Source organism: Salvelinus alpinus, chromosome 8 (assembly GCF_045679555.1).
Source record: "Salvelinus alpinus chromosome 8, SLU_Salpinus.1, whole genome shotgun sequence".
Taxonomy (NCBI): Eukaryota; Metazoa; Chordata; class Actinopteri; order Salmoniformes; family Salmonidae; genus Salvelinus; species Salvelinus alpinus.
Window position 1 is genome coordinate 39,732,680 of NC_092093.1, and position 26,050 is coordinate 39,758,729.

At 42.0% G+C, this 26,050-nt stretch overlaps 3 protein-coding genes across 3 annotated transcripts in view; 1 reads left to right on the forward strand and 2 right to left on the reverse strand.

The window, feature by feature from the left end:
- The window catches only part of asap2b (ArfGAP with SH3 domain, ankyrin repeat and PH domain 2b), a 52,331-nt gene extending 42,603 nt beyond the window's left edge, over window positions 1–9,728 (reverse strand). Inside the window, exon 1 of the mRNA XM_071413863.1 lies at window positions 9,341–9,728. Coding sequence (XP_071269964.1) covers window positions 9,341–9,466 — 126 coding nt within the window. The 5' untranslated portion in view covers window positions 9,467–9,728. The remainder of the gene's footprint in view (window positions 1–9,340) is intronic.
- Window positions 9,729–10,011: 283 nt separating this feature from the next.
- Window positions 10,012–14,542, reverse strand: e2f6 (E2F transcription factor 6). Its single transcript, XM_071413873.1, has 8 exons — window positions 14,048–14,542; window positions 13,889–13,950; window positions 13,667–13,710; window positions 13,195–13,444; window positions 12,735–12,889; window positions 12,304–12,416; window positions 10,909–11,065; window positions 10,012–10,599 (listed from the first exon to the last, which is right to left on the reverse strand). Exons 1-8 carry the CDS (start codon window positions 14,393–14,395, stop codon window positions 10,562–10,564), a joined length of 1,167 nt encoding a protein of 388 aa, XP_071269974.1. The 5' UTR covers window positions 14,396–14,542; the 3' UTR covers window positions 10,012–10,561.
- Window positions 14,543–14,915: 373 nt separating this feature from the next.
- The window catches only part of mboat2b (membrane bound O-acyltransferase domain containing 2b), a 63,693-nt gene continuing 52,558 nt past the window's right edge, over window positions 14,916–26,050 (forward strand). The window contains exon 1 of the mRNA XM_071413872.1: window positions 14,916–15,239. Within this exon, the coding sequence (XP_071269973.1) occupies window positions 15,153–15,239 (87 nt within the window). The 5' untranslated portion in view covers window positions 14,916–15,152. The remainder of the gene's footprint in view (window positions 15,240–26,050) is intronic.

Genomic DNA, 26,050 nt, shown 5'->3' on the forward strand with positions numbered 1-26,050 from the left:
CTACAACTGACACATTTTGTCATTCCTGTGTGAATTTATATGTACAGTAATTACTAAGTTATATATTCTTGGGTGGATACACAAACAACATGAGAGGGCCTTTTATAATCCAGAACAAAGAAGGGGATATTCCCAGTTTCCAACAGTTCAGTTCTCACAGTAAGGATAGAATTCTCCCTTTCAATTAGCCATTTTCAAGGTTTAGTTCCTCCTCTCAATGCCATTTGCTCATAATTCTAAAGAGGCATATCATGATCCCCTGTCCTAGATGAATCACTAGACCAACTCTAAATTCTGATGACTGTGTATGCTGGGGACACTCAAATCTGCTCATGAAGCTAAACATGTAGCCTACAGTCATCATCACATGTAGCTTCGGGTGACTCTACCTCTGAGTCACAGCACATCACAGTAGCAGTGCAGGTGGGTGTCTGGAGGCCCCCAACTGACAGACCTGATGAGACTGCTGTGTCGAAAGCATCTCCTTGAATGAATGTCTTAGACCCTCTGTACACTGTCATGCAGACCCAAACCAAATTCCACTGGCTCTGATATTTTTTACTCCACATTGCCGGTTCTAGAAACTATGGTGGATGAGTAACCAGGTTAGCTCAGTACAGTTTGGTTTGCCTCAGTTGAACTCAGTAGTGTAAAAATCACTTTAAAATGGTCAACTTACAGTACCAGTCAAAAGTTTGGACACACCGACTCATTCAAGGGTTTTTCTTTATTTTTACTATTTTATACACTGTCGAAAAATAGTGAAGACATCAAAACTAGGAAATAACACATATGGAATCATCTAGTAACCTAAAAAGTGTTCAACAAATCAAAATATATTTTATTTTTTAGATTCTTCAAAGTAGCCACCCTTTGCCTTGATGACAGCTTTGCACACTCTTGGCATTCTCTCAACCAGCTTCACCTGGAATGTTTTTCCAACAGTCCTGAAGGAGTTCCCACATATGCTGAGCACGTGTTGGCTGCTGTTCCTTCACTCTGCGGTCCAACTCATGGCAAACAATCTCAATTGGGTTGAGGTCAGGTGATTGTGGAGGCCAGGTCATCTGATGCAGGACTTCATCACTCTCCTTCCTGGTCAAATAGCCCTTACACAGCCTGGGGGTGTGTTGGGTCATTGTCCTGTTGAAAAACAAATGATAGTCCCACAATGTGCAAACCAGATGGGATGGCGTATCGCTGCAGAATGCTGTGGTAGCCATGCTGGTTAAGTGTGCCTTGAATTCTAAATAAATCACTGACAGTGTCACCAGCAAAGCACCCCCACACATCACACCTCCTCCTCCTCCATGCTTCACGGTGGGAACCACACATGCGGAGATCATCCATTCACCTACTCTGTGCCTCACAAAGACAATGCGGTTGGAACCAAAAATCTCAAATTTGGACTCAACGGACCAAACGACAGATTTCTACCGGTCTAATGTCCATTGCTCGTGTTTATTGGCCCAAGCAAGTGTCTTCTTATTATTGGTGCCCTTTAGTAGTGGTTTCTTTGCAGCAATTCAACCATGAAGGTCTGATTCACACAGTGTCCTCTGAACAGTTGATGTTGAGATGTGTCTGTTACTTTAACTCGGTGAAGCATTTATTTGGGCTGCAATCTCTGAGGCTGGTAACTCTAATAAACGTATCCTCTGCAGCAGAGGTAACTCTGAGGCTTCCTTTCCTGTGGTGGTCCTCATGAGAGCCAGTTTCATCATAGCGCTTGATGGTCTTTGCGATTGCACTTGAAGAAACTTTCCAAGTTCTTGACACTTTCCGGATTGACTGACCTTCATGTCTTAAAGTAATGATGGACTGTCGTTTTTCTTTGCTTATTTGAGCTGTTCTTGCCATAATATGGACATGGTCTACTACCAAATAGGGCTATCTTCTGTATACCAACCGTACCTTGTCACAACACAACTGATTGGCTCAAACGCATTAATAAGGAAAGATATTCCACAAATTAACAAGGCACACCTGTTAATTGAAATGCATTCCAGGTGACTACCTCATGAAGCTGGTTTAGAGAATGCCAAGAGTGTGCAAAGCTGTCATCAAGGCAAAGGGTGGCTACTTTGAAGAATCTCAAATCTCAAATATATTTAGATTTGTTTAAAAATGTTTCGTTACTACATGATTCCATATATTTTATTTCATAGTTTTGATGTATTCACTATTATTGTACAATGTAGAAAATAGTAAAAATAAAGAAAAACTCTGGAATGAGTAGGCGTGTCCAAACTTTTGACTGGTACTGTACATGCAGGACTGCACACTTGAAAACAAATAGCCTTCTGGTTTTCCCACAGCCCCAGCAGCCCAATGGACTGGCTGGCAGACACTCACCCAGCCCAGGAAGGCATGGGAGCGAGCAAGCTGGGACAGGCTGGGCAGTCAGAAAGAGGGAGGATAAAAAGAAAGAGAAAGAAAGAAAGAGAGAGATAACATTCTAGGACAGTTGCAACAGCCCAACACCAGTACAGGCCCTAGGGACTCTCCCAGGATGCAGCAGTGATGTACAGTACAGGTAGCCACACAGCCAGGTCGAGCTAGAGCTTTGTTCTGAGCTAGACTAGATAGATGAAATAGTGATCCATCACACACCATAGCTCTGGTGCAGGGTGTTACGTGCAGATTACTGACACTGACACAGCCCAACTGATTGGCAAACATACTGCAAATTAAGAAATCATGTGACTAAACTAAATAAAAAGATACTACACTATGAAATAAAGATAAATTGTATAAAGAATGATAGTAAAAAGCTTTGGGGCACCAACTCGGCTCCTTCATTTATTGAATCAGATGGCTCATTCATCACAAAGCCCACTGATATTGCAAACTACTTTAATTCCTTTTTCATTGCCAAGATAAGCAAACTTAGGGATTACATGCCAGCAACAAACGCTGACACTACACATCCAAGTATATTGGACCAAATTTTGAAAGACAAGAATTGTGCTTTTGAATTCCGTAAAGTCAGTGTGGAAGAGGTGAAAAACGTATTGTTGTCTATCAACAATGACAAGCCACCGGGGTCTGACAATCTAGATGGAAAATTACTGAGGATAATAGCAGACAATATTGCCACTCCTATTTGCCACATCTTCAATTTAAGCCTACCAGAGAGCGTTTGCCCTCAGGCCTGGAGGGAAGTTAAAGTCATTCCGCTACCCAAGATAGTAAAGCCCCCTTTACTGGCTCAAATAGCTGACCAATCAGCCTGTTACCAACCCTTAGTAAACTTCTGGAAAAAATTGTGTTTGACCGGATACAATGCTATTTTACAGTAAACAAATTGAAAAGAGAATTTCAGCATGCTTATAGGGAAGGACACTCAACAAGCGCAGCACTTACACAAATGACATGATTGGTTGAGATGAATTTATGATAAAATGATTGTGGGGGCTGTCTTGTTAGACTAGATTAGTCTACTGCTGTAAAAACGTTTGTGTTATGGCTTTACACCACCTGCTATAATGTGGATAAAGAGTTACTTGTCTAACAGAACACAGAGGTTGTTCTTTAATGGAAGCCTATCAAATATAATCCAGTTAGATTCAGGAATTCCCCAGGGTAGCTGTTTAGGCCCCATGCTTTTTTCAATTTTTACTAACGACATGCCACTGACTGAGTAAAGCCAGAGTTTCTATGCATGCAGATGACTCAACACTATACACAACAGCTACTACAGCGACTGAAATGATTGCAACACTCAACAAAGGGCTGCAGTTAGTTTCAGAGCGGGTGGAAAGTAATAAGTTAGCCCTAAATATTTCCAAAACTAAAATCATTGTATTTGGAACAAAACACTCACTAAACCCTAAACCTCTACTAAATCTTGTAATTTTGCTATGACAAGACAGGTAAGACAAAATACATTACAGTATATGTACTAGAACTGGTCTGGAGAAATGATTGATATAAGTAATTGGATTAGGTCCCTTCATCTCTGCTACCAAGTTTATGTAACTGGTGGGCTCCCGAGTGGTGCAGCGGTCTAAGGCACTGCATCTCAGTGCTAGAGGCATCACTACAGACCCTGGTTCGATTCCAGGCTGTATCACAACCGGATGTGATTGGGAGTCACATAGGGCGGCGGACAATTGGCCCAGTGTAAGGTTTTGCCGGTCATTGTAAATAAGAATTTGTTCTTAACTGACTTGCCTAGTTAAATAAAGGTTAAATAAAAAATGTATATGTAGTTATTATTCTGCTATTTATTCTCTTACCAATAATATTTACATAGTATCTTCTGATTGCAATTATTATGTCAAATATTTTTATTTTATTTTACACGCCTTTTTCTCCCCAATTTCGATCTTGTCTCATCGCTGCAACTCCCCAACGGGAAGAAGGAAGAAACACCGTTCAACTGGCGACCGGGATCAGCCCGCAACCCGGCCCGCCACAAGGACTCCCATTCTTCTCTGCAGATCCTCTCAAACTCTGTCAGGTTGGATGGGGAGCGTTGCTGCACAGCTATTTTCAGGTCTCTCCAGAGATGTTCTATCGCGATAAAGTCCGGACTCTGGCTGGGCCACTCAAGGACATTCAGAGACTTGTCCTGAAGCCACTCCTGCGTTGTCTTGACTGTGTGTTTAGGGTAATTGTCCTGTTGGAAGGTGAACCTTCGCCCCAGTCTGAGGTCCTGAGCACTCTGGAGCAGGTTTTCATCAAGGATCTCTCTGTACTTTGCTTTGTTCATCTTTCTCTCGATCCTGACTAGTCTCCCAGTCCCTGCCACTGAAAAACATCCCCACAGCATGATGCTGCCACCACCATGCTTCACCTTAGGGATGGTGTCAGGTTTCCTCCAGACGTGACGCTTGGCATTCAGGTCAGAGTGCAATCTTGGTTTCATCAGACCAGAGAATCTTGTTTCTCATGGTCTGAGAATCATTTGTTGCCTTTAGGCAAACTCAAAGTGGGAGGTCATGTGCCTTTTACTGAGGAGTGGCTTCTGTCTGGCCACTCTACGATAAAGGCCTGATTGGTGGAGTGCCCATCTCCCCCGATTGTTCAGTTTGGCCAGGAGGCCAGCTCTAGGAAGAGTCTTGGTGTCACGCCCTGACCATAGAGAGCCTTTTAATTCTCTATTTTTGGTTAGGTCGGGGTGTGACTAGGGTGGGTGATCTAGTGTGTTTATTTCTATGTTGGGATCTTGTTTTTGTGTTGCTACCTGTGAGCACTCCTGAACGTCACGTTTCGATTATTCTTTATTGTTTTGTGCGTTTCATTAAATAAATATGTGGAACCCAGATAACGCTGCGCTTTGGTCCGAGTATGCTTCCAACGACGATCGTGACAGAAGATCCCACCACAACAGGACCAAGCAACGTGCCCGGGAGGAGAAGGTATCCTGGGCTTGGGAGGACTTGGTGGTTCAAAACTTCTTCCATTTAAGAATGATGGAGGCCAATGTGTTCTTTGGGACCTTCAATGTGCCTCAACACAATCTTGTCTCGGAACTCTACAGACATTTCCTTTGACCTCATGGCTTGGTTTTTGCTCTGAAATGCACTGTCAACTGTGGGGCCATATATAGACAGGGGTGTACCCTTCCAAATCATGTCCAATCAATTGAATTTACCACAAGTGGACTCCAATCAAGTTGAAGAAACATATCATGGAAACAGGATGCACCTGAGCTCAATTTCGAGTCTCATAGCAAATGGTCTGAATACTTATGTAAATAAGGTATTTCTGTTTTTGTTTTTTATAAATTAGCAACAATTCCTAAAAAACGGTTTTCATTTTGTCATTATGGGGTATTGTGTGTAGATTGATTAGGATTTATTTTTATTTAATCAATTTTAGAATAAGGCTGTATGTAACAAAATGTGGAAAAAGTCAAGGGGTCTGAATACTTTCCGAAGGCACCGTAGGTATATGGTATATCTAGCTGTCTGACAACACATTCTGATGGAATGGTAAAAACCCACAGTGCATTGAGTGAATGTTGGAAATAGATCTTAGTTCCTTTCTAAACATAGCAATGGGAATGCAAAGAGGACTCGGACCAAAAACATTGGTGAAGTGAACTGGCAAAAGTGTTGAGTCCTCATTCAAAGGTAAGGACAGTGTGAATACGAAGAGAACTGAGATATTTCGCTTTTTTTTAACCCCAGAGTTCACTTTAAAGAGGACTGAAATCGGTTATTTTAAAGAGGACTACAGTTGAAGTCGGAAGTTTACATACACTTAGGTTGTCATTAAAACTCGTTTTTCAACCACTTCACACATTTATTGTTAACAAACTATAGTTTTGGCAAGTCGGTTAGGACATCTACTTTGTGCATGACACAAGTAATTTTTCCAACAATTGATTACAGACAGATTATTTCACTTATAATTCACTGTATCACAATTCCAGTGGTTCAGAAGTTTACATACACTAAGTTGACTACACCTTTGATCAGCTTGAAAAATTCCAGAAAATTATGTTATGGCTTTAGAAGCTTCTGATAGGCTAATTGACATCATTTGAGTCAATTGGAGGTGTACCTGTGGATGTATTTCAAGGCTTACCTTTCAACTCAGTGCGTCTTTGCTTGACATCATGGGAAAATCAAAAGAAATCAGCCAAGACCTCAGACAAAAAAATTGTAGAACTCTACAAGTTCTGGTTCATCCTTGGGAGCAATTGCCTGAAGGTATCACGTTCATCTGTACAAACAATTGTACGCAAGTATAAACACCATGGGACCACGCAGCCGTCATACCACTCAGGAAGGAGACGCGTTCTGTCTCCTAGAGATGGTACGTACTTTGGTGCGAAAAGTGCAAATCAATTCCAGAACAACAGCAAAGGACCTAGTGAAGATGCTGGGAGGAAACAGGTACAAAATAATCTATATCCACAGTAAAACGAGTCCTATATCGACATAACCTGAATGGCCGCTCAGCAAGGAAGAAGCCATTGCTAGAAAACCGCCATAAAAAAGCCAGACTATGGTTTGCAACTGCACATGGGGACAAAGATCGTACTTTTTGGAGAAATGTCCTCTGGTCTGATCAAACAAAATGATGGCCATAATGACCATCATTATGTTTGGAGGAAAAAGGGGGAGGCTTGCAAGCCGAAGAACACCATCCCAACCGTGAAGCACGGGGGTGGCAGCATCATGTTGTGGGGGTGCTTTGCTGCAGGAGGGACTGGTGCACTTCACAAAATAGATGGCATCATGAGGGAGGACAATTATGTGGATATATTGAAGGAACATCTCAAGAAATCAGTTAGGAAGTTAAAGCTTGGTCGTAAATGGGTCTTCCAAATGGACCAAAACAACTTTCAAAGTTGTGGCAAAATGGCTTAAGAACAACAAAGTCAAGGTATTGGAGTGGCCATCACAAAGCCCTGACCTCAATCATATAGAGCATTTGTGGGCAGAACTGAAAAAGTGTGTGAGAGCAAGAAGGCCTACAAACCTGACTCAGTTACACTAGCTCTGTCAGGAGCCACTTATTGTGGGAAGCTTGTGGAAGGCTACCCAAAACGTTTGACCCAAGTTAAACAATTTAAAGGCAATACTACCAAATACTAATTGAGTGTATGTACACATCTGACCCAATGGGAATGTGATGGAAGAAATAAAAGCTGAAATAAATAATTATCTCTACTATTATGTCACATTCTTAAAATAAAGTGGTGATCCTAACTGACCTAAGACAGGGAATTTTTACTAGGATTAAATGTCAGGAATTGTGAAATACTTAGTTTAAATGTATTTGGCTAAGGTGTATGCAAACTTCTGACTTCAACTGTATATGTGAAAACACTCTGTGGCTCCCTGGAACAGAGCTACCCACCACACAACACAAAGAAGCAACAGCATGACACTCCAGTCCACAGCGATACTGTCATAAACAGGCAGGCAGTCACAGAAGGCTTCAAGCAGATGACAACAGGCAGCCACAGTGGGCTGCTACAGACAATGTCAGGCAGACAAGAGGAATTGGAAAGGGGAGTGCTGCCTGTCAGTCGACTTGATGCAATGATCGCCCTTACTGCTGCCTGCCTGCTGTGTGTTCTGGACGTTTGTGTCAATTTATCAACGTGAGTATATCGTGTGTGTGTGTGTGTGTGTGTGTATGCATTTGTGTGTCCAACTTGATAAACACAGTGGGTTCACTGTCAACTGTGAAATCTAATGAAAGGGGAAGCTAAAGACTGGCATTCTGTTTCAGACTTTGTTGTGAAACAGAGAAAGCCATTGCAATACAACACTTTGTTTTAACAAGATTACACTTAATGTAACACTTACAACAAGTTCTCTAGTCAGCTCGCATGTGGTCTATTCTGTATGCAACACTGTACACACATCAGCAGATCCTCTCATAGGGCTATGTGTGTGTGACTTCCTCCATTGTGCAAAAACAGTTTGCTCTAAAATGGATAGGGCCTACACTATAACAATCCAGTGATTCATACAGCCTCCCCAAAGGCCAGTAGTGTATCTGTGTCATTGACAGACCATGTTCTTATTACTAGCCCAAGTCTGGCTTGGGGCAACTGCACATCTCCAGAGAGCATTCAGGAGCAGATATGGATGCCAACAGATGCCAGGGATGCCATAGAAGTACCCATTGTGATCTACCGTGCATGACAATAGGCCCTAATGCAAACACAAAGTTTATGTCTCAAACGGCATACTATTCCCTTTATAGTGCACTACTTTAGACCAGAGCCATAGCAGTGCCATTTGGGACATATCAAGGAAAGCCAATTCCAATGGTATGGAAGTGTGAAGGACCCACTGTGTATTAAAGGTGTGGTACTACTATTCAAGTTTGTAAAGGGCTCAAGCCTCAGCGCGTGGAAGTGTCCACACACTGTTTTCAAAGTGAAACTGCCTCATAGGCAGTAAGTAGGCTAACAGATAAGATAGATTCCTCATAACGGGGTAAAGCATTTTTGCATGAGGTCATAGTAGCCTACAATAATTACATCTTTACAAAGGAATGTTCAACTACATTTCTGGTATATAGATTGCTAATTAGAATTGGGTCAGAATTAAATAGCCTATAAACTTGGGCGTTTTATGAGCACTTGTTGGTGGACACTTTTGGGGAATAAAAAAGCAGGATAAGAAAAAATGCTTTGATTTCGCAGAGGTCTTTTTCCGTTCCTCTTTTGGTTTCAGAAGTTGCATCCGTATCACTTGAAGGGAAACTAAACTCGACAAATAAATGTAGTAAAATTTGGTTACTTTGTGCGTAAAGGCTATCCGTGCGTAAAGGCGCACATTTGATTCTAGGAAAACCTTTAAAAATGTAAAGTCAATTACAGTATATTGCTACTTTTCACACCGCGGGGGCCTGCACCCACCTCTTCCAATGCTGCCACGGCGTTCCGACAATGCGACATCCGAGTGGTGAAGTTTGAGGTTGTGGGCGCTTTGTAGTCCTCATTAGTTTCGGCCACAAATTCCGTGACCGTGATCAACTCCGGCATCTTAGCTCAATTTAAATGTCTATGTCTATAAAATAAGTTATATCCCAATCCTTAATTAACAGTTTCAAAAAATGAAATACAAATAAAAACCTGGTGTGCCATAGGATTTGTTCGGCTACTCCAAGTTTGCCATTCCGCGCCGATCCACAGTAGTGCAATGTCTGTTTATTTGTGTCTTATCCTTGTGTCCAAGAAAAAAATATTATATTTCATTATTACAGTTTGTCTTAGCCCACGAAACAACCTGTACTGGGCGCATAGTCAATGGAGCGTCAAACTGAGTATAGAAAGGGGAGGGACAAACGGGTGAATTGGCATGTTTGAACGAATGGGAGCATAGATGGATTTCCCTTTGCTCAGTTGGCTTTCCAAGACTCACTAGCAATGACAAACTTTGTGGATAAGGTGGCTCAGGTCTACACCATAGGAATGATTTTTAAAAGTTTTTCATAAATAGTTAATTACATTTAAAAAAATCATGTACCTCATAAATAGAAATTTATCCAGGATGTTGCACATTGAGATAAGTAATAAAGGGATAGATATTTGTTTTTATATACAAGTGAGTTTATTCATAGGAGGATGCATTGGAAGTATTTTCTTAATTAGCAATAACAGATAATTAAAAAAACAGAAAGCCAAAACACTTTTAATAGGGCATTCAGAATAGTTAGATGAAACAAATATAAGCAAAGAACCTACACATGTTCCAATCCACCAGGGTACATGATGAAACTGCTTGGAAAATTAAACTTTATGTACATGAACATTTGTTACTTTCTAATGACTACAGCTGTCACATTGATACTGTCCACCATTTTGCACACATTTTAAGATGATTGAAAAGTACAGTAATACAGTTGTGTACTGCAACCACTTTACTAAACTCAAAACTACATGTACAAAAATAAAGCTTGTGATTTCATGACTTATGTGCACTTTTTACAATCAAGTCATACAAGGAATCGTTGGCATTTTACACAGAAAAATATATTTAAAAAATGACAAAAATGGCCTCTTCCCAAAGTGACAATGTCAGAATGTGGAGTCCAATGAGGAAAATGTGACAGTGCAACATACTACCATGACGACAGACTATCCACTCTGTACAGCATTCTGTGATGCAGAGGCCCCTACAGGAGGAGAGAAATTACCAGTTGATTTGTTAACCACAACAAAATATCTACTTTCATAACTTTCCTTTTGTGAGAAAACTGACCTCATTTGATACAGTATTCCCCAAGCCTATTTTACAGTAAACAGCGCTCTCTGCTGCTTGCAGTGGGGAACACACTCAATGTTCCAATCATGGCATAATCCCTTTCTTAAAGAGTAGGACATCTCAAGGTACTTTACATAGTTGTAATTAAATGTCTGGGACACCTAATATAGCTTAACAATCAATTCATTTGATTGATTGAAAAGCACACCTGTGCTGTTACCTGTGTGCAGAAGCATGGTCTTAATCCTGCTCTCCTCCAGTGATAGAAAGCCTGTTGTCTTTCCACTTCCCTGTGTGGCACGTTGAGGACCGTCCATCTCACAGGTCAGCACTTTGATTGGTCCCCTGCCTCCCTTCAGGTGGATTTGGATAACGTCCTAAAATAGAAACAATTCAAAGTGATTAGTTCAGCCAATCAACATCAGACTAATTGGTTTAGAATTGTACCGATTCTGCAACTGTTTAGATGGCATCAGTCTATCATGAGTGAATACGTATGCATGTACTGCAACAGAGTTGTGTTCACTGGGCACAAAAGGGTCCGAAACAGAGCGGTACTACGTGAACCTGTCCAATAAGAAACGTAAGTTTTTGCACAACGGTTTGCTAATGACCACGATCAAGGTCTGTAAAAGCTCACACAAACCGGTAGGATTGTCAAACGTTTCCCTGCCGACAGTACTTAGCCCCTCTTTACAGTGTTGGCAGTCAATCTCTTTTGTGTTCACACAGCAAAGACCTTGAAGTTGTCAGCCACTCAGCCCTGTTAAAATACTCAGAATCAGAAGGTGGCAGTAGCGTTGTTGCTTTATGGTCTAGTCAATGTTAGCTACAGCTGCGCTAATGTTGCAATTAGCCAGATGGCCACAGCTAGCAAGATGACAAAAAAAAGATGTTAATTCACTCTCCATAATCGCATAAATCTCATAGATACATTTTTAACTAGCTGTTAGCATGATTCGCTAGCTAAGCAAAGACGCCGCATTTACTCTCAGCAGTGAGCTACAGGCAGCTGCTTCATGGAAACAAATCCATTGTGATTGAATTGTAATGTTACTAGCTAGAGTGGCCAGATAGCTAGAGTGGTAAAGCATTTAGTGTTTGTGTTACATTGTGTTGAACTTATTACCACCCCATTCGTTTCATATTAAGTGCGTTTGACTGACTTGCCCAGTTAGCAAGCTAAATAATAAGTGCACATTAGCAAACAAAAAAATAATCCCTCTTCAATCACAACACTCTTTTGCTAGACTTGCTCTAATAAATGTATTATGTAGCTTTATTGTTTTAGTTCGAACAACTCTGATGAAAAGTGTGGATTAGACTGGAAAAAGTGCCCTTGTTCTTCCTTTTTCTTGTCACTGTCGGCTCCCCCACGTGGAGGTCCGTGCTCTCTAATTGGCTAAAAGTCGAGTTGTCGGCCACTGCCGAGCATTACAATTCTACAAGTAAAAACGGTAGTTTCGATGGTACCAGGTCGGTACACAGAAGGTATTTCTTTTGTTCTAGCAAGAGAAGGAACGGCCTCATACTGCGATAAGTACCTATCGGCAGTCTATCCTCACTCAGATTCTCAGTTGTTTCATGCTTAAAGCAGGGTTGTGGTTTACTGTACCTCCTTGGGTGTTGGCACCTCCAGCTTGGTCTCTTCCGGGGCCTTGATGGCAACGACCGTCTGTTCCTGGAACACCTTGATACCACTGATGTCACTGTGGGTCACGTAGGCTAATGTGCAGAGGGAGTTAAAGAGTATACAACAGCAGGATACATAACACCCTTGTACTTTAGTAGACACTGAGGTAACTGAACCAATGTTTGGGCACAGTATGGTTCATTCCTGATGATTGTGAACTGAAACGTAGATTCATTTACAGTTGCACTTGTACTTTCTCACATGGATTTCACAAATGGTGGAAACTTCCTCCAGCCAAAGCCTATGCTTTTCAACCCATGATGGCGAGTGTGCAAGTGCACACGTCTGGAAAAGGTTTGAGAATCGAAACCCATGTAAGAGGTGAAATGTACTGTATGCTTTTCTAAAAGGATATTCTATGTTGTCCACACTGTCGGTCATGTCAAAGAGCTGCTGGGCACAGGTCTTGATGAGCGCATCCAGACTCTCCTCCACCGTCTTCAGGTTCTGCAGCTCCCGCTGAAGCCTCTGCTTCGGCCCAACAAAACTGGTGACTGGACACAGACCTCTGGGGAGGGAGAGGAGGAAACCACAGATCAACCCCTTGCAACCATGCAAGTTGACCTGGGGGTTGCATATTCATCAGGGCACGCAACAGAAAACATTTGACAAAAGTTTTGCAACAGAACATGAAAATGAGTCTTTCTTATAGGACAAGTTCAGGTAGTCCCTTCCTATTTTAGTCTGTTTTATTCCATTCGGTGCCTAATGAATACAAACCCGCATGAACACATCCTGTCAAAACAGACACAAACACAGAAGGCGGGAGCACAGACTGGCAAAGAGCCTGTGTGTTGAAGATATATTACTCACATCCACTTGATCTTGTTGGCCGATTGTTTCTGGATGAGCTTGATCCCCTCCAGGCAGTTGGTGATGTCATATACCCTCCGTTTGCGTGTGTGGAGGTTCTGTGCTGCGAGGTTGAGGTCCATGATACCATGAGGGGCGCCACTCATCAGCCTTAGGAACTTCTTGGTCAACAGAGCCAGGGATAGATCCTGGCGGACAAATCCCTTACTGGTGTCCGGTAACACTGGCTTGGGTTCAGTGGAAGCACTGACTACAGTAGGAAAAAGGTACAACATTGCATCAAAGCCAAAAAAAAGAGAGACATTTGACATTATTTGCATCCCAAATGGCACCCTATTCCCTATATAGTTTATTAAAAAAGGCCCTGGTCAAAAGTAGTGCACTATATAGGAGATAGGGTGCCATTTGGGATAAAGTCTTTGTCAAAGGCACGGAAGCAACATTATTTTTCAGTAAAGACGATTACCCATACCTTGTCTTGTCTTTGTCTTGGTGCCTTCAACCAGTTCACGGAACCTAGAGTGAAGAGGATTTAAAAAAATGACAACCACTTAAATAGGCCTTGTTGTTTTCATACACCTAGAGAGATGTGTAGAAGTGCACAATGCATGTGTGCCAGTAGTTAAAACCACAAAAGGATGAATGCCTATTGCAATTTTTATCCTACATACAGGCTAGAGTGCTGCAACCTTACCTAGATGCAGATGGTTCTGTCTCGGCCTGACTCTCATCATATTCTTCTTCAACATCGTCATTCTGTAAATAAAATACACATAGAGAGGGGTTGCTCAAAGTTAAAACGACTACAATGAATGCAGTCAGAAAGCTGTCAAGATGATGAGCGCATCCTCACGTGCATAGCCGAAGCATCATCATCATCCACGAATTCCTCTTCGTCAGAAGAGTCCTCGCCCCACGGGCTGATCAGACTCAGTGGCCCGTCGAGGTACGGGGGCATGATAGGAATGGCATCCTCGCTTATTCCGCGTGGTGTTATGTGGTCTGTCAGAAAGTGGTCTTCACATATTCTGTGCTCCTCTGTTGAATCCTCCTTCTCCGTCTCTCGCAGTGCGGCAAGCCACACTTTCACCCGAGCCTGGTCATTAGGAAAATTGAAAAACCTCTTGAAAGGACGATTCGGAAACGCTCCTTTATTCGTGTCACTTCGATTAGGACACCCCTGGACCACGCATTTCACCATGGTAAAATGTATGTGGCTACCACCACCTACATTCGAACGTTTCGTAGCTAAATAAAATATAACGTTTGTTTATCTCAAATTCACGTTTCTTGGACAGGAAAATATATTTTAAGGCCGGACGTTGGCATCACGTGATGATGTTCAGCCAACGAAATTCTTAGAAACGCAGAGGAAGGCGGGATTCCTCGTATGATTCTACGAAGTACGTTGTAGTTTACGATATTGCTTTGCCTCCACCTTCAGGACTGGGGTGAATAACAGTGATACTGTGAGGGGACAGCAGCGCAGCATCTTATTTTGCGTTCAGTATGCGCGGAAGCAGAGCTTCATATTGAGCACCTGCGCTTAATATAATATTTTAGTATGCTATTTATAAAGAAAAAAAAGTTACATTTTAGACTACAAGAGAAATTAAATAACATGAATAAAAGTAGCATATTTCAACTGGAAACGGAGAATTAAAGACCCATTTAGCCTTTTTAGACTTCATTCAGTGGCACCAACGCCTATTTAGTCCAGCCTATATGGTGCTGACATTGTCACAAACGGGAATGAGCCTAATTCTTCCCCGCCCAAATGATGGTTGATTTGGGAAGTATTTCCGCCTAGAAGGTGCTGTAGAGCAACCTACAGCCAGTAGTGGCCAGCAGCAAACAGCAGCTACAGCGGTGGATGTAGGATCAGAGTCGGGGCGAATCGGGGATCCACTGTCAGAGGGGAAGGGGAGCAGAGGGACTCTCTCAACACTCACTGAATCATGGCTACTGAAACAGTGTCACCGGCATGCACTGGATCCAGTTTGCTGCAACCCATAAGCGAAATAATCAATCTCCCTCTCGACCAGGTAAATATGCAATTTCTTGTTATTTCTACAGATGCTTTTCAGTTGTATTTCTAGAATTCCGTCGCATGTCCAAAATCGCAGCAAAACCAACATTGTGCAGTTTATTATTTGATTCCCCAATATCAAACCACGAAGATTGGTATTTTTCGCTCAGAAGAAATTATGAATTTGGATTGCCGTGATTCAATCGCGGTTCCACGGGTTGTGTCAACACGTTGATGCCATATTGGCATAAACGCACATCTCGTAATGATTTAATTAAAGGCCCCTTTTAAATGTCACACAAAAATGTCACGTTTAGTCGACAATGAATTTTCGGCCAACCTTTCAATTAAGTCGCTTATTTGAACAAAATGTACCGTAGGTTTCTGTGTTCAGAATGTAGCAGACTGTCTACAAAAAATCCTATATTTGGATTCACAGCTGACATTGTCCTCTTACTGTTCAGGCTATAATGGCTGCGTTCACACAGGCATCCCAATTCTGATCTTTTTTCCACCAATTAGTCTTTTGACCAGTTGCATCAAATCTTTTCACTTAAGATATTTTTCAGAACTGATCTGATTGGCCAAAAGTCCAATTTATTGTGTGGGGGGGGGGGTGTGTCAGAATGTGGCTGCCTGTCTAAACTCAGTCAATGTAGCCAGTTTTATTTTATGCACAAAATAAATTACACATTTTCAGTAGCCTAATCAGTGCTGTAGAATAGGCTATGTGTATTGCTGCCAGTGCCAAATAAATCTGTATTTATCATACCTTCAGTTATTACCAAAATTAGGGAATATATTCATTGCAATGGTTTTCACATAGGTTTAGGCTATGCCCATTCTGATTACCTATATGTAAATTAAATAGTCTCCCTTGTCATTAGACTACATTGAACACTCAGGTAACAGAGTAAGTTATATTAACCTGAGCTGCAGTGCACTGGTCTATGGCCCGTGACATAAATGGGCAAAAGCGGTGAGGAAGGAGCGCCCTTTTCAAATCTAACCGTAATCCGTGCAGCTCGGTCATGTTGTCAACAAGGCAGCATGGTGCATCGTCTAGAAACGTACATCCCTTTTCTATAAAATAAATGGTTTTCAAACTAGTTTTCATTGGGAATGCAGACAAATCATTGTTATCAAAAGCAATGACTTTTGCATGTGAACACAGAATCCTACTCCACGTGCTTAATCTACCCTAGGCTACGTCACTTTTGTTTTGAGCCGACATCGCCGCAGGCTTTGAACGGGGCACCGGGCTCACACCGGGAGGCAGCCCGGTTCCAAAACGAATTCAATCACTTTTTACCCGGTACAAACTTCTCCCACCGGGGTAACCCTGTCCAGATAATCAAATCCCCTCATAGCCTACTCAGACCACAACAGCTTGTGAAGCCCGTCCCATGCAAGTTTTTAAATGTGCACCCACTCTTACGATCTACACAACATTTGCATCTGAAAAAAGATAAGTGGAAAAATCTCTCAGAATATGCCACACATCTCTTTCACATTCATAACCAACCAAGTTTGAGGCCATGCGGCTCATCCATATAGCCAATGTATGAATCCCCAGCTACAACCTTTTTATATAATTTTTATTTAACCTTTCTTTAACTAGGCAAGTCAGTTAAGAACAAATTCTTATTTACAATGACGGCCTACCCCGGCCAAACCCAGACGACACTGGGCCAATTGTGCGTCGCCCTATGGGACTCCCAATTATGGCCGGATGTGATACCTTCTGGATTTGAACCAGGGACTGTAGTGACGGCTCTTGCACTGAGATGCAGTGCCTTAGACCGCTGCGCCACTCGGGAGCACTAAACCTTGAGTTATGTGCTGTAATGATCTAGGTAAAGGATGGTCACATCACGATTGAGTCCCAAATGGCACCCTATTCCCTATGTAGTGCACTACTTTTGACCAGAGCCCTATAGGCCCTATATACGGAATAGGGTGCCATTTGGGACACACGACACATCTCTGGGATTGGAATCCTGCCTGTCATTGGCCAAGCATCAGCTGTTCCCTCTGATTGCCTCTTTGTCATAAATCTGTGAGAATGAAGAAATGTTCTCCCCACTCCTGGCCTGCTTGCCACTTTAAAACCTGTCTGTCACTTAAAGATCTAGGTGGTTATAGTATATTGCCTAGTACTGCCTGGCCTCTTTGTTTACAATCAACACACCTCGTTCCTTTTTTCACACCTTATGAGCCCTGGTCAAAAGTAATGCCTTATAAAGGGAATAGGATACCAGTTGGGCACAATCCAAGAGGGTGTACTGTTGTACTTCTGCTTTCTACAAGAGACACTAGTTGCCAGTAAATGCTCCTATAGTATTTATGAAGGAAACGTGAACACAACAGTGGGTCATCTGCACAACTGTCTGTTCCACTTAACTCCTCCATGTGGAGAGGTATGCGGTGTGCTTGTTTGGTGACTTCATGGAGGCTATTCTAATGAGTATTCACTGAGTATGTCCATTGATCTCTGTGGTACAGCTTTGGCTCTACATACTGATGGCCTACCTTACAAACTGTAGCTTCATACTCCCTCAGAGGTGTGGCATTTATATAGAATGATCTTTCTATAACGCTTATCATTGGCCTCTTTGTACCTAAAACCAATTGTGACAGCCTCTGTCTTCCAGAATACCATCAAGTTATAAATGTATCTCTGCTGATCAACATTATTTAATGGTCTCTTTTCCTTCTCTCTCTGATGGTAGATTTTTCAGTTGTCTCTTAATACTACTCTACTAAGTGATCTTGTTCTCTAGGCAGGCAGTAAAATGAGCCCTGGGTCTGCTACGGATCCTGTAACATTACTCACTCTTCCGTAGACACTGGGCTGTAGTTACAGCCTACAGATCTGTGGCTTACCACTGCCTACGGAATGCAAAGATGCCATCTACGGCCTATAGGCCCTAGACTGAGGTCTGTTGACTGTGTGTACTGGGTCATTTCACCATTCCTCAATGTTTAGAGAGCTCCCTCTGACTATTGGACTTTTGTCATCAGAAAGTGATTTTCCTGTACTGTATTAGCTGTAGATGTTTGCTGTTAGAAGATTATTTCATTGTCAATTTACTGCATTCTCCCCAGTAGCCAACACTGATACAGTACATACAACACATTACTATCAGGGTAGGTAGCGAGTGAGTTTGCCCACTGTTGTCTTGTAGTAGGCCTTGTAGATGGATAGGGATTATTACTCTTTTGGCCCCCCAGTTCAGGAAAATTGTCACGTGTGCCTTGCTTCATTGCTGTAGGGATAGGATTAACCTTTATTTAACTAGGCAAGTCAGTTAAGAACAAATTCTTATTTTACAATGACGGACCACCCCGGCCAAACCCTCCCCTAACCCGGACGATGCTGGGCCAATTGTGCACCGCCCTATCACCGCCAGTGATATCCCAGTTATTTGGCCTACAACAGAGATTGTAGAGACCCAAATTCTTTTTTTCTTCCTGTCACCTTGAAAATAACAAGTGTATCATATATCCATATTGTGACTAAAATTCTCTCACTCTCTCTGACTTCAAGATGATATTCACCTGAGAAATCCCACAGCAATGTAAGAGTAATTGAGTCAGTCATAGGGGCTGCGGTGCAATCCATCAGAGACGGTGGCAGACTAACATTTCTTATGTTTCCCTAGTTACGGTGTGGCGTTTTAATGACATGCTCAAGTGATGTTACTGTGGAAACAACTTGCTAGAAACCAAAAAAGGAGCGGCTCCAGGGATCTGCCTGTGGTCTAGAGCTGGTCTAAGCCAGCTTTACTTCAGACTCCTCCTATGAAAAGAGACAGCCTGTGTCCCAACTGGCACCCTATTCCCTTTATAGTGCACTACTTTTGACCAGAGCTCTATTGCCACTTAATAGCATGCCATTTGGAACACGACCACAGTTTGGTTTCTGCTTGGCCATACCCAGCAACACGGACATAGTAAGCTGATTTAGTGTTACCCTTTTCCCCCTGGACAAATCCCTATCTGAAGCTATAAGTTATAGGCTTCCTAGCTCTTACTGCAAACCCTGGCCCGGGGCAGTAGTAATAACACTTGGGCATTCCAGAAGAAACGGTCTGAGTCCCAAATGGCAGTCTATTCCCTATGTACTAGTGTACTACTTTTGACCAGGGCCCTACATAGGGAATAGGGTGCCGTTTAGGGATGCGGTCATGCTCTGCTCATGACTCTGATATGAGTCTCCGAGACTCCCAAATACTCAGCCAGAGTTCACTTTTTCATTGTGGTCTAAAAAGCTAAACTGACTCTAGATCAGCACTCTAAGATGCTTTATATGGTTCCAGAGCTGTGGGTTAATGGTTCTGCTGTTTCAATGGAAGTGTCTTCCCTATGGCCAAGTTCCATTTACACCCTTGACTGTGGTGGTATAGAAGCAAACTTGGTTACCGGTACTTTCACACATGCAGCGCAATTGACACATCCTGAGTGTGAGATGCGTCACAAGCACTGCTGTCGACCTACTGCAGTGAATATTTTAGCAAGCGGAGGAGCTCAAGCTTATTGCATTAGCTGTGTGTGTGTGTGTGTGTGTGTGCGCATGAGAGAATCTTTTGTGCCAAGCCATAAATGGTGGTGTTCCCCAAAAGGTTTTTGCCTGAGTTTGCTGTCCAACACCCTGGTAGCGCAGGGAGAAGGAATGTGCTCAGGGAGTAGAGGAAGGCTATCTGGCACAGTGACTGAAACCCAAATGGCAACCTATTCCCTGCATAGTGCACAACTTTGACCAGAGCCTTATTCCCTATGGGCCATTGGTCAAAAGTAGTGCACTAAATAAAGAAGAGAATGCAGTCCGTGTGTGACCTTTACATAACCACGGGAATGTAACCAACTCAAGTCGGAACATTGAGCTGACTGCTCATTTTAATAACTCCACTCAACCCCGATTCCCCTCTCATAAAACCGACAGGGATTCATATTGTGTTGTGTACCTATGAGTTTGGTGAGTGAATACCCCAGTTGGCTAATTTGTTCCTTATGTTGCCTTATGCTGGCTGAGGTTACGTGACCATGGGACTGGGTGTTCCTATCTCTTCAGGGATAGGAGCAGATTGGATCAAATGGCACCCTATTCCCTCTTTACTCTACTTTTGACCAGGGCCCAAATGAGTGCCTTTTTGATATTTTAAGTAGAAATGTTTAACCAATATTGAATTTTTAAAAGCCTGTTATATCCAATGAAGTGCCCTTTTTTAATATAGGAAACGTGGAGAATTCAATAAATCAGATTTGTTTTAAATATGAAAATGAAGACTTTTGACATTTCACTCCCAGCACCCTCTGTGACTTCCAGGAATATTTTAACCCACTTAACCTCCAACATTTCTTGAAGTTCACCATCATTGTGAAGTCCTAGTTATTTTGTTGCTTTGACAAAGTCATTTCTGAAGATTATTTATTTAATGTGAAAAAAACCCTGTCCCTCATTTTAAGGTCAACCCTGTTACGTGAACTCTCTAAAGCTTGTTTCAACAATTTCATTTTATGACACTCAATTGCCCCTCCCTGTTGCACACAGCAAGCTTCCATTTCCTCTGTCGCAAGGGAATTTATGGCTGATTTTAAGATGAAATCTTCAACCCTGTTACGGTCAACCCTTTTACTTTATTTGGCACTTACTATAGTAATTTTTGAGATGGGAAAACATGTTTTTTTTATTGCGTTGACAGGATGTTAAAATTAGGTGAAATCAAATGTTTTTTTCAACCAAGTTACACATATCAAAGACACCGAATTGGTGGAATGACAAAGTGCACTAGGGAATAGGGTGCAATTGGGGACGGAACCATGGATGTAGGCCTCTGGAAAAGGGTTGGGCGGTATCCGAATTTCCATATCTTCAAATTAAAATAGACCCCAAAACGTCAGTTAGCAAAATGCTAACAGGTGATAAGGAATTCCCACAGCGGATGCTAGGTAAATGCTAATTAGCGCATGCAAACATTAACTACAACACAGCTCATAAAGTTATGCAAGTATCTCAAAACGTAGCTTGCAGCATGCACAAAAAAATTGTAGACAGCAGGGAATGGATGTTAATCCAGGTGGGGATTGTCTCAACTGCTGTTTCCAAGAAGCTGGTGTACAAAACCGAAAGTAAAAGACACAAAAACGAAACTTAAGAATGGGAAGCATAGAAATAGTGCACATAGAACAGATCTACCGCTTCTTAGACTTGCTTTCAATGACCATGATGTATCTATAACTCACTTTTCTATGTGTATTTGGTCGGGTCTCCCAACAAGTTACATATTGCAGCTTTAAGTTGCGCTGCAGGAGTGACTCACCTCATGAATCTCCGAAGGGGTGTATATAGTGCCGTCTTTATTTTATTACTTACCTATTTTCCCTTTCTTATCAATTAAAATTAAGTCATACAAAAGTTTTACTGTGTGAAGTTTCAAATGCATTCTGCCATTACTAATTTAATAGGTATGAACTTTTTTTTCAAAACAAAAAAAACTTGATTAATAAAATATTTAACCAGTCGTCTTCCTCAAATGAACGGGATGATAAAGCAATCTTTGCGAGAGGGAGGGAATCTGATTTCATTGGTCCTCAATTTGCGGCTCTGACACATCATTCAGGAGAAATGGAGTAATCCCTGAGTTAGCCTGTCTGGGAGCAGGTTAGTTCTGAAGGATTCGTTGCCATAGAAATGTACCTGGCTAAAAGGAGAGCCACTTTCGTGGTACCGGTTATCCCGAGTTAAACTCAGAGTTGACCAAAGATACATCGCAAAGTCCTCAAACCACGTACATAGTATAGGGCTCTGCTTTGCTCGTTGTGGTTCTTTGTAAACAAACACACATGACAGGCTAAAACAGCTGTTTTGAGAAACTGGTACAGTACAAGTAGTACTGGTAAACATCATAATGGAAAAATGATCTAAAAGGCCAAATGGTGAACGTGATCTGCTTTATCTATTACCTAGTGCACAAGTTGACTGCAGGTATTTATTTAAAAAGTACTAATATTCAAATGTATAAAAAAAACGGTATTGGAAAATCATACTGACTGTATTTCGAAATATCCCAGGATATGATATATATGTATGCGTCCCAAATTGCACCTTATTCCCTATTTGGTGCACTACTTTTGGCCTGGGTAGTGCGCTGTGGGGATAGGGTGCAATTTTCGATGTTATCTATAAAGGACTGCTTATGGGACACTTTCTGAGGCCTCAGAGTGCTCTCTGGAGAGCGACTGGGAATCTCCCATTTACGCTGTAATTTTCATGTTCCTTTTTCTGATAAATTCAACTGAAAGTGAAACCATGACGGTGTAGAACAGCATGCTTCTGCATTGAGAATAATTCCTTTTATGTTGAGGAGCTAATTAATTTAACAAACCTCTTGGGGTTGAGAATCTCTGATGTAGCAAGTGGTTTAGAGACAGCCATTGACCCTATATTACTCAGCATTTTCACTGACCTAGAGGGAGGAAAATATTCTGAACAAAAATATAAACTCAACATGTAAAGTGCTGGTTTCATGAGGTGAAATAAAAGATCCCATTAATCTTTCATGTGCACAAAAACATATTTCTCTCAAATTTTGCTCACACATTTGTTTACATCCCTGTTAGTGAGCATTTCTCCTTTGCCAAGATAATCTATCCACTTGACAAGAAACTGATTAAATAAGAAGCTGATTAAACAGCATGATAATTACACAGGTGCACCTTGTGCTAGGGACAATAAAAGTCCACTAAAATGTGCAGTTTTGTCACACAACACAATGCCACAGATGTTTCAAGTTTTGAGGGAGTGTGCAATTGACATGCTGACTGCAGGAGTGTCCATCAGAGCTGTTGCCGAGAATTGAATGTTAATTTCTCTACCATACGAACGTTGTTTTAGAGAATTTGGCAGTACGTTCATCTGGCTTCACAACTGCAGACCACATGTAACCCTGCAAGCCCAGGGGATTCTCCACCTGTGGAATTGTCTGAGACCAGCCACCCAGACAGCTGATGAAACTGAGGAGTATATATTTGTCTGTAATAAAGTCCTTTTGTGACTCCCACCCATGGCATCGCCCCTGCCCAGTCATGTGAAATCCATAGATTAGGGCCTAATTAATTTATTTCAATTGATTGATTTCCTTATATGAACTGTAACTCTAAAATCTAAAATCATTAATTGTTGCGTTTTTTATATTATTGTTCAGTATATATATATATATCAATCTTACAGGCAGTCTGCCCACGTCCAGGCAATCTACCCCTGTGGCTAAGATTTTCTTTTTCATTTTTCCTGGCAGATGAACATTGGGTTGTGATTTTACTTGAAATGCATATGGTCCTTTTTTAAATTTTCTTTGTTGCTCGATCTTTGTAGAATTTTTGCCCCGAAAACATACAAAATTGTGTGTTTCTCCGACTATTAACTCTAGAAAAGCTGGGCATCGAGCAATCCATTTCTGAGCCAATGTATTCTAACAGTCTAATAAATACATTTAATATACAGTGCTTTCTGGTTATAATCTTTTTCGGCAAGACGGATCTTCCAAAGGTGGGGGAGTGGCAATCTTTACCCAGGATCGATCACCTTCAGTGCTCGGTTGTCTCCACCAAGTCTGTCCCCAAACAATGTGATTTGCTGGTTTTAAGCATTAAACTTTCAAATAGCTCTTTGTTGACTGTTTGCTGGGTGCTATCGTCCTCCATCAGCACCGGCCTGTACCCTACCTGCCCTAAACTCTCTCCTGGCCCCTTACACTAAGTCTGAATTTGTCCTGCTAGGTGACCTAAACTGGGACATGCTTAAACCACCTGACCAAATCTTAAAGCAATGGGATTCCATAAATCTTTCTCAGATTATTACCAATCTCACAAGGTTTGACTCCAAACACCCAGAAAAGGCTACTCTCCTCGATATTATCCTCACAAATAATCCTGATAGGTATCAGTCTGGTGTTTTCTGTAGTGACCTTAGTGATCACTGTTTTACAGCCTGTGTTCGTAATGGCTGCTCCGTGAAATGACCTGTCCTGATTTGTCATAGACGCTTGCTAAAAAACGTTAATGAGCAAGCCTTCCTTCATGAACTGGCCTCTGTAAAATGGTATAGAATCAGCTTGATTCCCACTGTCAAAGACGCTTGGACCTCTTTTTTGATATTTTCAGTGGTATTGTTAACGAACACGCTCCCATAAAGAAAATTAGAATTAAAACAGGTTCAGCCCCTAGTTCGACCGTTATCTTGAAGAGTTACTCCTCCTCAAGAATTGCATTTGGCGAAACGCTCGGCAAACGCATACTCGGGCTGACTGGCTATCGTTCAGGCAAATGAGAAATAAGTGCACTCAGGCTATCCGGAAGGCCAAAGTTAGTTACTTGAAGGAGCAGTTCTTTCTGTGGGGCTAACCCTAAGAAGTTCTGGAAAATGGTTAAAGACCTGGAGAATAAACCCTCCTCCTCACAGATGCCCATGTCCCTTAATGTTGATGATGTGGTTGTTACTGACAAGAAGCACATGGCTGAGCTCATTAATCACCACTTCATTAAGTCAGGATTCCTATTTGACTCAGCCATGCCTTCTTCCCCGTCCAACATTTCCTCATCTCAGTCACCGAGTCCGAGGCTCTAAAGGAGCTCCTGAAACCTGACCCCAAAAAAACATCTGGGTCAGATGGTTTAGACCCTTTCTTCTTTAAGGTTGCTGCCACTATCATCGCCAAGCCTGTCTTTGGCCTTTTTAACCTGTCTCTCCTTTCTGGGGCAGGTCCCATTGCTTGGAAGGCAGCCACGGTTCGTCATTTATTTAAAGGGGGAGATCAAGCTGATCCTAACTGTTATAGACCTATTTTTATTTTTGCCCTGTTTTTGCCCTGTTTAAGTGTTGGAAAAACTTGTCAATAATCAACTGACTGGCTTTCTTGATGTCCATAGTATTCTCTCTGGTATGCAATCTGGTTTCCGCTCAGGTTATGGATGTGTCACTGCAACCTTAAAGGTCCTCAATGATGTCACCATTTCCCTTGATTCTAAGCAATGTTGTGCTGCTATCTTTATTGACTTGGCCAAAGCTATTGATACGGTAGACTATTCCATTCCTTGTTGGCCGGCTAAGGAGTATTGGTGTCTGAGGGGTCTTTGGCCTGGTTTGCTAACTACCTCTCTCAAAGAGTGCAGTGTATAAAGTCAGAAAATCTGCTGTCTCAGCAACTGCCTGTCATCAAGGGTGTACCCCAAGGCTCAATTCTAGGCCCCACACCCTTCTCAATTTACTTCAACAACATAGCTCAGGCAGTAGGAAGCTCTCTCATCCGTTTATATGCAGATGATACAGTCTTATACTCAGCTGGACCCTCCCCATATTTTGTGTTAAATGCTCTACAACAAAGCTTTCTTAGTGTCCAACAAGCTTTCTCTACCCTTAACCTTGATCTGAACACCGCCAAAACAAAGGTCATGTGGTTTGGTAAGAATAATGCCCCTCTCCCCACAGGTGTGATTACTACCTCTGAGGGTTTAGAGCTTGAGGTAGTCACCTCATACAAGTACTTGGCAGTATGGCTAGACGGTACACTGTTCTTCTCTCAGCACATACCAAAGCTGCAGGCTAAAGTTAAATCTAGACTTGGTTTCCTCTATCGTAATCGCTCCTCTTTCACCCCAGCTGCCAAACTAACCCTGATTCAGATGACCATCCTACCCATGCTAGATTACGGAGACGTAATTTATAGATCGGCAGGTAAGGGTGCTCTCGAGCGGCTAGATGTTCTTTACCATTCAGCCATCAGATTTGCCACCAATGCTCCTTGTAGGACACATCACTGCACTCTA

Bases quoted from the DNA above. Each gene is read 5' to 3' on its own strand.
- e2f6 (XM_071413873.1), bottom strand. From the start codon at position 14,395: ATGGTGAAATGCGTGGTCCAGGGGTGTCCTAATCGAAGTGACACGAAT. The intron at 13,711-13,888 runs GTAAGGTTGCAG...TCTTCACTCTAG, and splicing joins ACAGAACCATCTGCATCTAG to GTTCCGTGAACTGGTTGAAG. The intron at 10,600-10,908 runs GTAACAGCACAG...CTCCTCCTGTAG, and splicing joins GACCATGCTTCTGCACACAG to GGGCCTCTGCATCACAGAAT.